The sequence below is a fragment of the Mesoplodon bidens genome, assembly GCF_964165515.1.
Source record: "Mesoplodon bidens genome assembly, chromosome: 15".
Taxonomy (NCBI): Eukaryota; Metazoa; Chordata; class Mammalia; order Artiodactyla; family Ziphiidae; genus Mesoplodon; species Mesoplodon bidens.
Genome location: NC_138171.1, coordinates 60,444,613 through 60,462,489, shown reverse-complemented (window position 1 = coordinate 60,462,489; position 17,877 = coordinate 60,444,613). Strand labels below are relative to the sequence as shown.

The 17,877-nt window shown below is 39.3% G+C and overlaps 1 protein-coding gene across 2 annotated transcripts in view; it reads left to right on the top strand.

Moving 5' to 3' along the window:
* Positions 1 to 17,877, top strand: part of RBFOX1 (RNA binding fox-1 homolog 1) — a gene marked incomplete at its 3' end in the record, with an annotated part of 187,416 nt that overhangs the window by 154,673 nt on the left and 14,866 nt on the right. Inside the window, exon 12 of one of the 2 annotated variants that reach the window (XM_081255268.1) lies at positions 17,704 to 17,756. The exons of the other annotated variant lie outside the window; for it this stretch is intronic. Within the exon in view, the coding sequence (XP_081111394.1) occupies positions 17,704 to 17,756 (53 nt within the window). The remainder of the gene's footprint in view (positions 1 to 17,703; positions 17,757 to 17,877) is intronic. 2 annotated transcript variants of the gene reach the window in all.

Here is a 17,877-nt window from a genome sequence, read left to right as displayed (position 1 = left end):
TGTTGTTTTACTATTATTAAGATTTCTCACTGGCAACATGTCCTACTGAAAAATTGCCCTCATTCTTGGTTTGGTAAATCTTGACTAACTCTGCAATTCCCACTTTGGTGTAATAGTTTCAGTTGAAGAAACCAACTAAATACACTCTTGGCCTCTTGCTGTTCATTAAAGAAATGTGCGCATTAGGTCTTTTTAGTTGCTGAGGCAATTGATTGCTAGCCCTATTTCACTTTATTATAAGCAAGACACTTGCCACGTATGGAAATATTGCATTGAGGGAAATGCAGTAATAGGTAAATTACCAGAAAACAGTCTTTAAAGTGATGTTTCTGGCTTGATTTTTAAAGTGTATTTATGAAATGGTGGTACTTCCTTTTATTTTTAGTAAGCAGGTAAAGAGAAGGAAGACCCTTTTAGAGAAGACACATATTTGGGGGAAAATGTGAAATGATCAGAATAGCTTTCAAATCTAGATTAAGATGCCAGTTATCTAGAATTATCTCAGGGCAGCTGTGTAATCATTTCTTTTTACTCAATCACAGTGTAATATCAGTAGGGAAAGACCCTTAGTTCCTACTTTCTAGAAGAAAGGCAGGATGACAAAGAGAAACGCTTCGTAACCCAAAGAAACTCCTTCAAAATAGGAAGTAAAATCAGCAGGAATAGAGCATGTTTGGGTCACGCTCACTGGCTGTCAACTTGATCAAAAGAGAAACTGCAACAAACTTTCTCTCTAATCATGAGATTCACTCTTCAGACATCTTGAAAGCAAAAGAAGTTTGATGTCCCCAGTCGGTAGAATTTTACCTTTTATCAGCACAAATTAAGCCCTCATCAAATTAAAGATTCAGGGGCCTTTGGAAAATCTTGAACTCCAGTAACCTCAGGACTGGCCACCTTGCAACTCCCCACCCAACATCTTCTTGGTTAAATGATCACATGCTGATTATCTCGGAGTACCCTGAGAGTTTCTGAATGCTGACCTCCAGAATGAAGACCATCTGGTGTGGGCAGAGATTTCCCCCAAAGAAAAAGACCTGACTGGACTAGGTAATTTTATAGTCTTATTGATGAATTGAATGACAATAGGCAAACATCTTTCCTTGGCACTTAGGAAACATTTGGTAAGCCTTTGACCTCACCTCAAATCTTTACTTCTAATCTCACTTTGATTTGTGGAAAGCCAACTGTCTGAACTCTCAAGGGAGATGGTTTTCTGAGCTTGAACCAACCAAAGCATGGCAGTGGGGCCGATGGTCATCTGGTCATTGCATGCCACTTGGTGTTGCTGATGTGTTCGTGGTATGTTCTGGATTTGACAGGTCCATCATCACAGTAGCTCAATGAATGGCTTGCTTGAATTAAGCCTGGGGACAGGCTTCTCTTTATTGATTGGCTTTCGGTTTCTTTGTGTCCACGACTTGGTCCTTGTTGCATCTTTGAGCAGCCAGACTGGGAGGCGGGGGTGGTGGCGGGGGGAGATTTCCTTTTCCATGAATTATGCTACAGATATTTGGGTAAATATGTCTGATGTGTATACACTGCTTTGATGAAAATGTTACTGCGCCAAAAAGGCAGACATTTGTCATGCTTGTCCTGCTTGCTAAACATTCTAACATCCCCTAACAACCAGTGCATGGAAACGGCCCGCCACATTAGGGCAGAAGGGAACTCAATTCAGACCAGCTAGAGAAGAAGGTAATAAAGTGGTTCACTCCAAGATTTCACGACGATCCAGTTGCCCTGATAGTTACCCTGGGCCACTGTTTTCATGTAAGACATACATTTCCGTAATGATCCCTGAAAGTTAGCAGCTTCTGCCATACAGTAGTAGTCCTGGCCATACAGGTGCCCCTAGACTGAGCTAAAGAGACAGCAAGCAACAGGCTTCTGTTTGTTTGTTTTATTTTCTACCCTTTTTTGTTTGTTTTTTGAGACCTTTAACTTTCATCAGCAATGTTAGACTGTACCATATGAAATTGCTACCTTTGTGTGCCCCACATGGTGTAAAACCCAATTAAAATGCCATAATATCATTTATCTTGCTCTCTGCACTTGAAATATATATATGTGTGGTCAAACATATATATGTGTGTGTGTTGTGTATATATATTATTCATATACATATGTGAAAAATATATGTATACACAACACATACACATACACACTTCTGCCTTAGGACCTCATGGAGGACTCATAACAGTATCTAGGTAAATCTTAATTCAAGGAGGTCAGGACTTGTCAAGTTCAGCCAGTCACAAGCCCCATGCTAGAACATCTTTTAAATGCAATACTCACAAGCTATGAATAAAAGGTTCTATCTCAGAGAGAAATAGATTAGTAGTTCTTTCTTAAAACTCAATAGGAATAAATAGTCATGTCTTTGGGATCATGGAGGGGTTGATCTGTAGATCAACTATTTAAAATTATATGGGTGGTAGTGATGGATGGATACACACATGCATAGATGGGTGGATGGATAGGTGGATGGATGGATGGGTAGAAAGGTAGATAGATGATAGATAAATAGATACATAGGTGGTTAGGTGGATGAATGGAAAGAAAGGGAGAAGAGAGAAAAAGGAAGGAAAGGAGGGAAGGAGGGCGGGAGGGAGGGAGGGAGGGAGGAAGAATGGAAGAAAAGGAAAAGAGAGAGAAAGTGAGTGAGCAAGAGAGAGAGAGAAAGAGGAAAGAAGGAAGGAAAGAAAGAAAGAAGGAAGTATGGACAGATAGGAAAAAAACTATCTCTATGCTCTTATAATATTTCATCATAAGCTAATCTATAGGACGTAGAACTAAATCCTTACATACAACCTTAGTTTGATCTAAACTGAAAAACTAAAGGGGTTTGAGTTGATTTCCATTTATGTGGGTACTCTCTCTACTTTAGGACTTTTGACCTCCTGGATTTAGATTAAATAATAGAGAAATGCCGTCATTAAAATAAGGCTAATAATTGCATTTAAAATGATACAGCATTTTATACGGAGTCCTTACCAAATCATATAGACTAAAAGTTAAGGGGTTGCCAGCCTATAAAGCATATGAGCCCCCTGAATGGAAAATTTAATTTACCATTTAAGGGTTTTTTTGGTAGAAAGGTTAATTTTTAAAACCCTGTTATACTTTAGGGGCTTAACAATTTTATTTTTTCTTGCTGTGGAGTAGAAAATAGAAAGCTTCATCTATGGATAATGTGGATCCCTTAATGAGGGTAGACCATGCAAAGCAGAGAAAGGTGGGAAGTTTCATTGTTTTCCCCATTCCTCTTATGTGAACCAGGTTAGATAAGGGTTGAAACTGTTTCTGATTGAAAAACTGTCACAAGCCCCTGCACCCATCCTTTGTAGATGTGTGTAAGGGGGGATTTCAAGATCTTATCCTGGTGCTTTGTGTGAAGCACTAGCTCCCTTGGCCAGCTCAAGACCTGATGACATTTACTGGTTTACCAGGATAGAAGAACACGGACAATGTAATATGGCCGTCAACTCCCTTGTCTGGGGAATGGCCAGGCTTTACCCATGCTTCTTTCGCATATGCTGTGAAAAATAGCTTTTCTTGTATGAAATGATGACAACAGCTTTGCTTTCTTCTTTTTTTATCCAGTTTTGTTTTTAATGTTCTTCCTTGGCAAAGTAAAAGTTGGCAACTCTATGATAGACTCCTTATTATATTTTATTTACATTTTCAATCTTTTTTTGAGAAATCCATGGGTGAAAAAATAGAGTGAGAGCATTCTAAAACTTGGTGATGCCAAGAATAGTATTCTCAGATGAACGAGAAACTGAAGGCTTAGTTCATGAGGGGATAGATCTGCAGTTAAGACAAGGATTCAGGGTCAGAAGGAAGCTATTTTGGACTCACATTCTAACCTATTGAGTTAAAACATGGCAGCAATAGTTACTCCACTATCTTTTATTGATAGTGCCCTGTTGAAGTTGTTCTTGATTTTAGCTTTTAATCTTTTCCACTGTTTTCACTCATCCTGATGAGCTCTTCTGGGTTCTGCAATTAAGAAAAGAAAATGATGCTCTGTGAACTCATAATAGAAATGAGTCACTAATGCCTTTATTTATATCCTTCTGTGCCCAGAAAAGCACACCCAGTTTTTAAAATTAGAACACCAGGTTGAAATATATATTCATACAAAGTATTGTATATAATATTTTCTTGTTTTTATTTATATTCTTATTCTTCTTTTTGGTTTAAAGTTTACTTTCTTAACTGATTTTTCAGCATCCCCTCAGGAAGAGAAAGGGAAGCTAATTATTCTAGACAGCTTCAGGGTAACAAGAAAGAAACAGGGATTGCCTGTGAGTTTCCTGTTACAAGGCACACATACTACATGAAAATAAATTTCTTCAATAAAACTTGCCATATATATGAGAATGCTCCTGTGAAAATGTTCCTTAGGTGGAAATAGAGGACGTCAGTACTTGCACTATTTCTTAAGAAGTTTAATACAGTAACTGAGCAAACTTTGATTCAAATCATCTCTCTGTGATAACGATAACAGTAATTATGATAATAGCAATAATAACAATGGCTGTGTATGGAGTCCTTACTATGTGATAGCACTAAGTGTTCTAAGTGCTTTACAAAGATAGTCACTGAACTGTCACACTAAGTATTAAATTGACCGCCATGGTACAGATGGGGAAGACGAGCTTGGGGAAGGGTGAAGTAGATGTTCAGCTCAACTTGAGAGCTAATGTCTATGCCCTTAATCCCCAGGCTCTATTGCATCTTAGTGGAGCAACCTTGAGAAGTCGTTTCTTTGCCCTCCATCACCTCATCTGTGGTGGGTATATTGATTCCACCTCACAGAGTGGTTTGGAAGTTTTGAGACACTGCCTATGAAATATTCAGTGCATCAAGGGCAGTACATAAAATATTCTTGTTTTAATTTTCATGTTTATATTTTCATAGTCATAAATTCCAGTTTTACATATTTTATTTCATATTCCCACAACATAGTCCATTAAGAGCTTTAAATCTGGGTAGCAACAGTGAGCTTTGAGGAAACCAAAAATATCTAGGTTATTTCAGTTTCACCTGAACCTCTATAATCCAGGGGTTTGAATCTGTTGTTTCTTTAACTGATTCCAGAGTCAAGCAAAGTTTAGGGAGGATAATGACCAAATATACTCAACTGATTATGATGTAGACAAAACTTTTAAAATATAGTAGGTAGGATTATATGCAACTCTAATCCTTTTTAATCCACTGAGTTCCAAGAATAATTTATGTTTGCTTTGTTTTGCATTTTTTTAACGGAAAAACACGCTTTTTATTTTTTTGGCTACGTAAGCCCCCCCCCACAATTGATCAGTCCTCCAAAGTTTAGATTTTGATATGTCAGGTTTTCTTAAAGTGAGCAGCCTTAGATGATGTTTCCTGCCACTTTTTAAAATCTTTTCACCACGTAGATTTCTGTTTTGAAGTTATTTTTTAGGTAGTGTCTCTAGTGTGGCGGGTACTATATAAAACATTGGAACAAATGACCTGATCAGGTAAGCAGTATAGTTAGGGCACCCATATAATGATCATTTAAAATGGATCATTTTAAATGGGACATTGAAATGATCGTTTAAAATGGGATGACATAACAGAGAAAGGATGCACTGGTAATAATGACTCCAGGACAGCAGGTTTCAACTAGGACTTTCGTAAAACAAGAAGAACATGTGTGGTCATCCTAAGTAGAACCACCAGTGTGTGGATAGGAGAAGCAGGTTCAGGCAGGGTGATGTACACTCTGGGAAATCCCACTATTGGGCTTCAAGTCCAATGTCTGTCGGTCCAGGTCCTGGACTGTTTCTACCTCCTTATGTTATTGTTACAAAGTCAGGGCAAAGGCATGTTTGCAGCTTCAAATAGTCATACCTAAGACACAACTTGATAACTTAATGATTAAAAAGAGAATGGGGGCTTCCCTGGTGGCGCAGTGGTTGGGAGTCCGCCTGTCGATGCGGGGGGCCTGGGTTCGTGCCCCGGTCCGGGAGGATCCCGCGTGCCGCGGAGCGGCTGGGCCCGTGACACGGCCGCTGGGCCTGCGCGTCCGGAGCCTGTGCTCCGCAACGGGAGAGGCCGCGGCAGTGAGAGGCCCGCGTACCGCAAAAAAAAAAAAAAAAAAAAAGAGAATGGAATTTCATGCTCTTATTTATTTATTTTTCCCTATGGATCAATAGTTCTGACTGAACATTCACCAAACAAATTACAATAACTAGATAATTATATTTTCTGCCAACCTGCTCTGCAGGTTGATGCTGATTCCATTTGATAACGATTGAGATGGCTCAGAGATAGTGAAGGAGGGAATGTAGAGCTCTTGCTGGTAGCATCAGTATGATTTTGGGAACTTGTGTTTATGGACACAAAGCTCTCAGTGATGAAAAGTAATATGGCTGTTACTGATCAGTGTGTTTCCTGAGTTTCTCTTCTTTTTAATTTACAGACAGGTACACACACACACACGTGCACACATTAAATGAAAAAGTGCTCAAGTTTTTGTTTCAAGAACTATTTGCCTTTGGTCCATAATCTTAACGGCTTCTTAACAACTGTTAGGCACTGCCAGATGAATATATAATTTAATTGAAGCAGTTAAAAAAAGAAGCAAGCCTGTAGTAGTCAACAGACTGGACCAAGAAGGAGTTGGGGAGATATTAAAGGAAATTCCAAGCCCAGTAGACCATAGCTGTCACAGCCATTTGGGTAGACACGTTTGCCAGCGGCAAGACAAGATATAACAACTCCTTTGGTCATATCATGGCCTAATTACATACTTTTTGGGTTGCAGATCATTGACTTGATAGGCCACGAAAAAGCAAATAAAACCTATCTTTTCAGTAGTGCCATCAGGGTCCTTCAGCTGTGAAAGGTTTAGAAGCAGGTGAGAAAGCCCAGAGCTTTCTAGAGGCTGGTCAGAAACCTCTGATGAGGACCTGTACACAGAAGCCTCTGGATGAGCCATTTCTGTTGCAAATAAAGAACCTTCCTCATAGAAGACAGTATTCCAGTCAAGTAGAAGGGAATATACACACAGTAGATAGACTCTGAACTGATGAAGCATTAGTGAATGTGACAAAAATTAAACCTGCTCCACTTTACCTTTTATTTTTTTGATCACTATCAGATACGCTAGAAAATCTATCTTCGGGGTAAGAGGGAACTTTTCACTTAAAAATTTCTAGTATTTCTTTTAACATTATCAAAGCGAGTTCTGACTTTTGTACCTGTGAAGAGAACTTTTAATTATTTTCCAGAAGAACTGACTTCTATTTAAATGTGGCCTCTCTTTTATTTTCATATTTGTGTGTAATACATGCCTGTGAACAGTCATTGGACAGAAATAAATGACTTCTCATGGTTTTCTCCCTGATGTGAATCACAGTGATTTATTCTTCTGGAATTAGATTCTCCTCCAAATCATAGTGCATTTCATCTTGAATTACCATACAAAGCATTTAGAGCATTTACAGTAGGACCACTATCAGAATTTAGGGTAGTCGGGTAGGTAAGAGCTTGAGGAGGAGCTAACTTGTCCATGTTGTCATTGTTTCCAGGCTTATTCTTACTACATTATGATGTGTTGATGTTCAGATAGATCACTAGATTGTCAGGAGATGAGACAGAATCAAAGCCAAACACCCTTTTCCCTTAATTATCTTAATCACGTAGATTGAAATGTGTTGGCCTGAGAGTCTAGACATACATCACACATCTGATAACCTGGAACAGTGGTTCCCACTGTTTTTGAAGCCGTGGAATCTCTTTAAAAAGAAAACTAGTATTGCTGGTTGCTTCTAGCATCCTTTTAATCCCTATCTCCTTTCATGGTCCAGTTTTGTAATTTGAAATTTGATTGCATTAAAAGATTGAGGGACTTTCCTCTTCCTGCCATTTCTATATTGTTAGAGGGTTTGTGGACCACTTCTAGTAACTAGAATAGGAGCCCAGCTTGTGGGGGTGGGGACACTTGAAAAATGTCTCCTGGAAAATATTAGCTCCACAGCTTTCCCAGAAAGACAGTTTCTCTACTGTTCTTTTCATTGTTTATTCAATATCTGTCTTGAACTAAAACAAACAACAGGAAAAGAAGTGCTTATCTTATTCTGTTCTAAAATTTCAAGATTGAAGTGATTCATCTTGAGGGTCCTTTGAGCCTTACTCTGCAAAGCATTGTTCCCAGACCAACCAAATTGGCCTCACCAGGAACTTGTGAGAAATGCAGAATCTCAAGCCCCACCTGAACCACAATCTGTACTTTCAAGATCCCAGGGCGATTTGTGAGAAGCACCTTTCTCAAGGTGCTTCAATTCTACCCCGATAGGCAGTAAATAATGTTCACTCTGAGTTCTCCTTCCACAAATCTTCCACATGTAAGAGAGTCTGTCATTGTCCCTTGTTGCTTTGTAAACATCTCTCTGCTCTCTCCCTTCCTAAAGGAAAAAGTAAGAGCTGTCCGTGGTTGGGCATCCCTCACAATCCGTTCTTTTGTGACTTCCTTCCTCAACTAGTTCAGGGCCACAGATAATCATTTTTTCATTCCAAAGATCCAAGAATAATGAAAGTGATTCCATGCTAATATCTCCTCATTGGTTGTGTAATACTGTAAACTCACACTGTTGTAAAACGTACCCTGGAAAAGTCACATCTGATTTCTCTTACCTTTATGGAGCCTCCATTTTGTCATCTGCTAAAGGGAGAGCATAACACCAGTTAGAATCAGAAAGAGATGAAGGTGAACATTGCTTTATAAACTGAAAGAGGTGGCAAAAAAGCATGGCAATATCAGTAAGTCAATTGATTATTGACAGATTTTTTTAGGGTGTATATGGTTATTTGAAAGCATTGGATATACAGGCAAAAGCAAGCAAATTAAATTAAATCTATCTAAAAATGCAAATCATTTTTAGATGAGGCTATCTTCAGGACCCACCATAACACTAACATTCTGGGAACCTGTGACTTCCTCAACTTGTCATTGGCCTGACCAAGATGTAAAGCAGGATCTTTCATACTCATTGTATCTCTTCTTTGATTGGCACATGCGTTGGCAAATCTTTGCTTACTCACCAACAGACTGTGATCAGAGATTTACATATAGAGACTGAATCTCAGTAAGTTACTTACTACACGTGGTAGTACAGGCAGGCTAATTGACTCTCAACTGCCTCATCTTTAAAGTGGGGCTGATGAATCATGCCTGCCTCCATGGGTTGTTGTGAGAATTAATTGAGGTCATGAAGAAAAAGCTCCTTGAATAGCACTGATACCGAGTAGCCCTCAGGATATTATTATCATCATCATCCTCAGCATCATTATCCTCCTTATTTTTATTCTCAGCAACATCACTAAACTATAGGCATATTTTGTTTTGTTCTTGGCCCAAAGATGAGTTCTTTCTTGTGGCAGCAGGTTTTCAGAGTCAGAAGAATTTTTTTGACTCTAGAAGTTTTTTTGTTGCTGTTGTTTTGTTTTTCAATCTTGACTTCTATCCTAGAAATATGAAAATACATAGACCCAAAATTTGCTAAGAGAGTAGAACTGAAGTGTCCTCACCACACACAAAGAAAGGTAACTCTATGAAGTGATGGATGTGTTAATTAGCTTGATTGTCATAGTCATTTCACAATGTACATGGATATTAAATCATCACTGTGCACACCTTTAAAAAAGCATGTACAACCTGATTATAAGAATTTTAATTTGTCAATCATATCTCAAAACTGGGGAAAAAATACATTGGGCCAAAAAATAGTGAAGGAAGAAGCAACTGGGAACCATGAGATCAAACAGCCTGTCCTTCTGTTCGTCTTTCTCCTGGATTATTGCTTCTCTTTTCTGTCCAAGGAGGAAGGAGCTCAGGCTGTCAGGGATGCATCAGCTTCTTAGGACAAACAACCAGTTCTTCCAGTGTAAACCCAGCCCCCAAATCAACATGGCTTTAGATTTAAAGAGTTAAAAAATGTCAAACTAAATCTGTCGATGCCACCCTTTTCCCATTGTGCTTGGTGAGAAGTCCAATACTGTGGTGGAGGTGGGTTACTGGAACCCCAGGGAACTTTCTACCATCAGCTCACTTCATTTTGCACATAACTCCTAAGTGGACCCAGACCTTCTCAGCATGGCCTCTCCACCCTCCAGAGCCTCAGCCTGGACACCCACTGCTCTTCCTGAGCCTCCAGAAGCTCAGGTACCCCCTCAGCCATATGAGGGCTGCTTCCCCTAGAGAACACGTATGCTGTTCAGAGAACTTGCCAGACCCATTTCCACCCTGTGACAGGCACCCATTCACATGAGAAGCTCCTTCTGCCCAACCAAAGCTGAGATGGGATTTTGCCTTCCTTGGAGGCTCCAGCCCACCTGTAAAATGACCTATAACATCCAAAGGCTCTTAACTATCTCCCACTTGCCCTAAAACCCCAGAAGCCCAGGACTTAACAACACAAACACCAGGCCTCTTTGTGGGGAGAGAGAAGCCTGTATTTTTCATGAGTCCACACAGCCAGAAAAATACATGATGTTTTCCCCCCAAATAAAGTGCTTTCCCATTCATGTTCTCATTGATCTGCACAAAACAAACAAAAATCTAAGAGGGGTAGGTGCTATTTTCATTCCCATTTTCCAGATGAGGAAGCTGAGGCCCAGAAAGGTGAAATGATTTTTCTATTGGAACACAGCTTGTATGTGACCAGGCCCAACTTCCAGACTCACAGTTCTCTTTCACTTTAGCCGAGAAAGTGGTACAGTGGGAACCGGGGAGATTATTAAATGTTGGAGATGCTAAAATTACAGAAGTGGACTCTCCGCAAGGTCTCCAGGAAATGGAGATGCCCTTGCATTTGAATCTCTAAAACTCAGAGATTTTGGATGGAATATTCACACTGGGGACAGATTCACAGTACTTAACTCCTTTTGCACTTAAACATTTTTATGTGTGCGGTGTTAGCAGTAGGAACTGGGGCTCAATAAAATAGTTTTGAATGGGTGTTAATGCAGTCCCCTTTTAAAATAAAAAAATACCAGGATAGACCCTTTCAGAGGAGTCTATAGTCAATCTATTTAATCGCTTGCTTTGTTTCTTTATACCTCACCTCAATTCTACAGTTGGCCACGGCCTCTTGAAGTACATATGATACAATACTAAAAAAAAATATATATATATATATACACACACACACACATAAATATATATATATAAATTATATATATATTATATTATATATTATATATATATATATATATAAATTACAACAGGGTAGGGAAAATATGAATCTGAATGGGATTTGTACAATTCTAGAATTTTAGAACTGAGTTGGGGTGAGAGAGGTAAAATACTGATCACAAGCAAATCGGTCTCCATTTCAAGGTGATAAAACTGAAATATAATTAGATTATGAGCTTCGAGATAGCCAAGCCCAGTATAGATATTCCTCAGTGATTTACATGCCATGAGCATGGCATCAAATCCCTTAAGCTTAGCTGGGTGCCCAGCACGTTGTAAGCCCTCATTAACCATCTGAGAAGTGAATGAACAACACCAGTAAACAACTTAGCAAAGGCACCAAATGGAATTTTAATAGGAGCACCTTTTTTCTGCATGTTATATTTAACTCTTCAGGAAATACTCAAGGCTGCATTCCCTGTGATGGAGATCAACGCTAGTGCAATTTAATTAAAAAAAAAAAGACAGAAGACACAACTCTTATTTCCTGCGAGGTCAGGGCACATATGTCCAGAGAATATTTGTACAGTGAGAAATTAGTTCTCAATGCTGGCAGACACGTTAGAATCACCTGAGCGGCTTTTCAGGCATACCTGTGCCTGGGTACCACTCTCAAAGAGTCTGTCCTTTAATGATCGGGCCTGGTAATTGGTATGTTATATTTTTAAAAATGGCCTGGTGATTGGTATTTTATATTAAAAAAAATCTTAGCTGATTGTAATGGGCAGTCAGGTTTGAGAACCTCTGTCTATAACTAATAGATGCCCTGGAGACTACAGATAGAATTAAATTGACTTTGTCCCACTGCCATCTTGGGGCTGCCATCTGCCAGACCAGAAGACCCACTTCTCAGGCTGTAGGGATCTTTTAGTAGATAGCCTTGGAGGGTTTTAATCACATATCTCTCTCTCTCTGTGTGTGTGTGTGTGTGTGTGTGTGTATGTTAGATTGAATATTCCTAGCATTGGATACAAAAGGAAACTTGCTATGAATGGCACCAACCCTGAGTTTTGTGTAACAATAGTGACAAAAAAGAATTGAGGCCAAAGAATGATAAATGACCAGAATCTTCAACAGTAGAATTTAAAGCCAGTATTATTTAATGGGAGAACCTCCTGTCTGGCCTTTACCTCCACCCCAACCTATGCCAGAATTTTCTCTGTATCTTGTTGATACCTAGCTTCTCACACCCCTTCCAGCAACACTGGCTGGCTATTATTTTCATTTGACTCTTAGGATTCAGCTGTGGGTGACTTTTAGAAGAAAAGAAAATTGCCAAGAGATGAGATTTCATGGAAGGTGAAAAGTGGGATATTAAGGATAACATGACAAGTCACAGGACTCATGTAAATGTACCACCAGCTGAGTCAGAGCCACAGTCTGGATGGTCAGTCTATGGAAATCATCGTAAAACATCATGAAGTCTGGTAATATATTAAAAAGAGAGAAAGACCATGTTAGAAAATTCCTCCGCAGAGAAGCCACACCCATTACTGACTGAATACCCTCTGTTGTGAGCATCTCTGAGCAGAATCTTAGAGGGTGAATGAGAATTGGGGTCTTGGAATCTAAAAAACAAAACAAATGAATATATATAAGAAAACAGAAACAGACTCACAGATACAGAGAATAAGTGAGGAGAAGAAAGGGAGAGGGGGGAGATAAGGGTATGGCATGAAGAGATACAAACTACTATGTATAAAATAAATGAACAACAAGGATATAAAGTACAGGGGAATATAGTCATTATTTTATAATAACTTTAAATGGAGTCTACTCTATAAAAATATTGAATCACTATGTTGTACACATGAAACTAATAAATATTGTAAATCAATATTGTAAATACTTTAGTTAAAAATAAATATTGTAAATTTTTATTTACAATATTTATTTATTGTAAACAAATACTTATTTAAAAATAAATATTGTAAATGCTTCAGTTAAAAATAATAAAAATAAAATATTTTTATTATGATTTTTATATTTAAGCAAAAAAAAATAAAATGAGTCGGAGTCTTGAGCCAATCCGACAATGTCCAGATTTCACTTAACATCTTGTTCACATTACATAACCTTCTGTGTCTCCATTTCCTCGTTTATGAACGTGGGGATAATAAGAGAGATTGTAAGGAAAATTGAATGAATACATATGCACAGCACTTGGCAACCGCCTGTCATGGATAAGCGCTCCATCAACTTTAGGTAGTGGCTCTTTGGTGTCAACATTCCAAAGAGTCAAGACGAACACAGCCTTCTCTCTTGTGCTCAGTAATTTACTATTTCCTTATTTTTCTTAAATTAGCAATCCTCTCTTCTCCCACAAAGCCTCCCTATATCTAAGAGTCTTCCTGGGAAAGGTGGGCTTTGAAGTGAAAACGAGAATGAACTTGCAGGAGATCTCTCAGCATGATTTCTCAAATATCTCCATGGTAAAAAAAATTACCTAAAACCACAATTCCCTCCCTGGAGGTATGAGTGGTGTCCAGAGGATCAGACCTCTCTCCTGGAAATTCTGATGCAGTTGGTCAGGGTTGAAACCCAGGCATCTATATTTTTAACAAACATTGTAGATAATTGTCTTCAGGGAAGTTTGAGAAGTTCTGGAGTAGAGGGAGAGGTCAAAAATAGAGAGGAATTCTAGGTGAAAAAAAATGGTAAAGAGAATTAGATGCAGACTCACTAGGAAAAAGTGGGAAGACCCTGCCTAGATGAACTTGAGTATATCCATTGGAGACAGTGAAAGAAGATGAACAGGGGAGGAAACAAAAACAGAGCATGATATTATGGCCACTTTTCACCAGCTTCGGCAGAAATAAGGTTTAAAGCCCATTCTTTTAGAAGGTCTTCAGAAACTCAAAGTAACCATTCCTGGGCATCCTCAGCAACCACACAGCTAGGTTGTCTTAGAGGCCAACATGGTGGGTGGCAAAATGGAAGCTGCAAAAGAAGCAAAATCTGCAAGAGATTTGGTGATCCAGTCCCCTTTCCACTCTGCATTTGTACCATCCCCGAATGCTTCCCGGCTGTGGCTGATATAAGATGCATCTGCCGAGCATTTCCTAAGCTACCTCTTTCCAGATCCAGTCCCAGAACAATTATGCCAGGACCCACAGGAGTAGGGCTTGGCTTTATTTCTTTTAACCTCTCCCTATGAATCTGGGAGCAGCCAAGGTGAGAACCATTCAGCTAGATAAGCGCTTCTCAGCCTTGGCTGCATAATACAGTCACCTGGAGGTCTTTAGAAACTAGATGCCTGAGACCCACTTACAGAGCTGCCTATTTAACTGGTCACTAGGAATTTTAGAAGCACACCAGCTATTTACCCTGTCCAGCCAAGGTTGAGAATGTCTCAGCCAGACTTAATCATCAACAACCACTGCACAAACCAGTTTGCTGAAAATAAGGTCCAACTGCATTTGAAGTTTAAGTCCTCAGGCCTGGGTTGACAGTGAAGAGCAGACTAGGATTAGCAAAAGGGGACAGGCCCCGTGCCAGGCTCCTTTCCCCTCTTGAGAGGTGATCCCCCTGTCCAGAGCACACCTGGGTTGCTCTGATCATTAAGTTTTCCTGACAGTTTGGGAACAGCAGACTTCTCTGCTAGGTCATGAATCTCTTTGATCATACCTCTCTCTGGTCATTTGGGGTAAATAATTTCACTGAGAGGGTCATATCATTTTATGGGCAGACTAAAAGACATGGTTTAGCTTCAATTTCAAGTGGAGAGAAACAGAATTGTATATAAAAGTGTCCTAACAGAGGAGACATAGACACCACAATGAAACCTGCCCCTTATTCTACCCAAATTCCTCTGTTGGCCTGACATGTGGGGTATCTCTTACCAGGCTATTATTTGCCAGGCATTTCCTATTAATTGTACTTATAATCAATTGATGAAAGGGTAGTTTAGAGGGAGGGGTGATCACACAGGCTTACTCCATGGAATTAATGAGCTTTATAGGAATGCACTTTTCTAAGACATTAGGGTAACCTTCCTTGGATGTAGTGGGATTGCTTGTGTGGATTAAAAAAAAGTCAGTACAGAATTGATACGTCCAATGGATTACTACCTTTTTACAAATATGTTTATACTCCTTTTTTGGCACTGCTGCAGAGCCCATGGCATATTCTTTAAAATGTTGGTGAGAACTCTCTAAACTTTCATGTAGACGATTTCATAGTTGGAGGTAATCTGAACCAACTCTTCTGAAGACAGTAAGTCATCAATGGGAGGAATCCCCTTTGTTTAGAAATTTGCCCAGGAATCAGAGACACTGAAAAAAGTCCAAATATATAGATTACAAAAACAAAAAAGAAGAAGGAAATGGAGAAAGTGTAGCATTTTTTTAAAGAGTAAGTATATCACGTCAAAAAGGAAAGTGCTATAAAGGACAGCCATCATAGTTTCTAAAAATCTGGTACAATTAAAGAAAAGGGTCTCATTGCTTTATAATCATACTTGCAGGCTGCATTTTTACAAGTTTTCCCTCTTCATCCAATCACTGTTTTGTTTTGTTTTTGTTTTTGTTTTTGCGGTACGCGGGCCTCTCACTGTTGTGGCCTCTCCCGTTGCGGAGCACAGGCTCCAGATGCGCAGGCTCAGCGGCCATGGCTCACGGGCCCAGCCACTCCACGGCATGTGGGATCTTCCCGGACCGGGCCACGAACCCGTGTCCCCTGCATCGGCAGGCGGACTCTCAACCACTGCGCCACCAGGGAAGCCCAATCACTATTTTTTTTAATCTGTTGCCTTCCATGGCTTTCCGAGTCTAGCACGCTGGACAGTTTCTTAGGGAAAATGCAGAAGAGAGACTCAAGGGAGAAGTGCGTTTAGGGTTAGCGAGTATGGATGGGATAGGGCCACCTCACGAATGAGGCCCCCCTCGTAGATAAGCGAATGGCTATTCCAAAGAGCTTGCCCCTTAGATAAACCAGATCACTGTTCTTGGTTACGGTAGGTTCTTCTTTTGATCGTGCTAGAAACAGAGGTCCTTCCAAAGTACTTGTTTGGTCCACCGGACAATATTATGCATGTAATTTGAGCTGCCTGTGTCTTAGAGTCAGTCCCAGGTGAGCAAGTCAAAACAGATACTCAACCCAAACATCTTCATTTTCAGGGATACTAATTTTACTTCTCTTCAAATCTTGAAAAGTTGATGCCAGCTAACGATGGGGCCCAAAAAGTTTGTAAAAGAGCAAAAAGATAGCCAACATCCAACAACACTAACTTTCATTGTTTTAAGAGAGGTGATAAATGAACTTAGTTGTGACTTTTGTTATGTGGATGAGAAACATAAAAAATGCTATCCTCAGACCATGCATAATTTTGTTTAGATTTCATTGGTGTGGCAATGATGAGAATCTTTAGCTGAATGTTAAATTCTAGTGAATTTTCAAATGGTAGCTCTATTTGTATTCCATGGTGTACCTCTTACAATAGTAAAACTTTCTTAAGATGTTTTAAGGGATGCTCAATCACTAGATACTTTTTGAAACGTTGGAACAAGACCAATCAAACCAAAACGCAAAAATGCATTTATCTGGGTTCCAGATGATTCCTATGCACAGTAAAATCTAACAAATGAGAATTAGAAGCCTCAATACTCCTGCTTCTGAGGCATTTAAGAGCCTAGACAATCTCATTGGGACACTTTTGTAATCTGCCTGACACAGACGTTCTTATTTCTAGAGAAACAGTACCCCTGAATTAGAACACATTACATTGTGGAAATGGCCAGTTGGAAACATCTTAAGAGAGTTTTATCATCTTTCTGGATTTACTAAATCAAAGTGAAACAGCATTTTCCATTTCTATTTTCTTTTTAATACCACATCGTTAAAAATAATTTGGAAAGACAGGGCTTATTTCAATTGATGAGTTCTCTTACCTTCTTTATGTAGCAAGCCTCATTTGGTGAGGAAATTATTATCCATAACATGACACCATTTAACATGCTCTTCAGAAATGACAGCATTGCTTTTTCTTTCCTTTAAAAAAGTTTTTTGGATATTATACTATAATAATAGAGTTTGGGATTTTATGATTTTCCTAGCTAGTTGCAGTATACTCTTTTTCTAATAGATAGTCTAATTTTGTTTCTTTCTTTTTTTTTTTTTGGTGTAGTCTCCTTTGAGCATTAGAAATCCATAGAAGCTCAATTTGAAATGCCCTAGCCTTAGAAACATACCCTGGCATGATGACATGTTAGTAACACATAATTAATATTTCAGTGCAACAGCTTATACATGGTCCATGTTCTGACATCATCATGATTTTGTTGAAGGGTTCCCCGCATGCCTGTTTCATGATCTTCCTAAACTCTCTAGGTCCAAGAGAGAGCAGCACATTTCCTTGCAACATCCAAACGCAGCACCCTTCCCTCCCCCTCATCTGAATACATTGAACCAATTGGCAGAGAGAGCATTTCCCCCTGAGCGAGCAGTATTGTGAATTTTATCTTCTCTTCCAGAAATCAGTTCGTCTTCGTTGCAGCAGATGAAATTTCTTGTAACACCTCTGCAGGTAACAAACATTGCTACTTCTTGATGCATCCATCCAAGTCCCAGTATCCTTTTTTTTTTTTTTTTTTCCTTCACATGCTGCAGTCGGTCACGCTAGAAAGTTTAGTTTAAAAAAAAAAAAG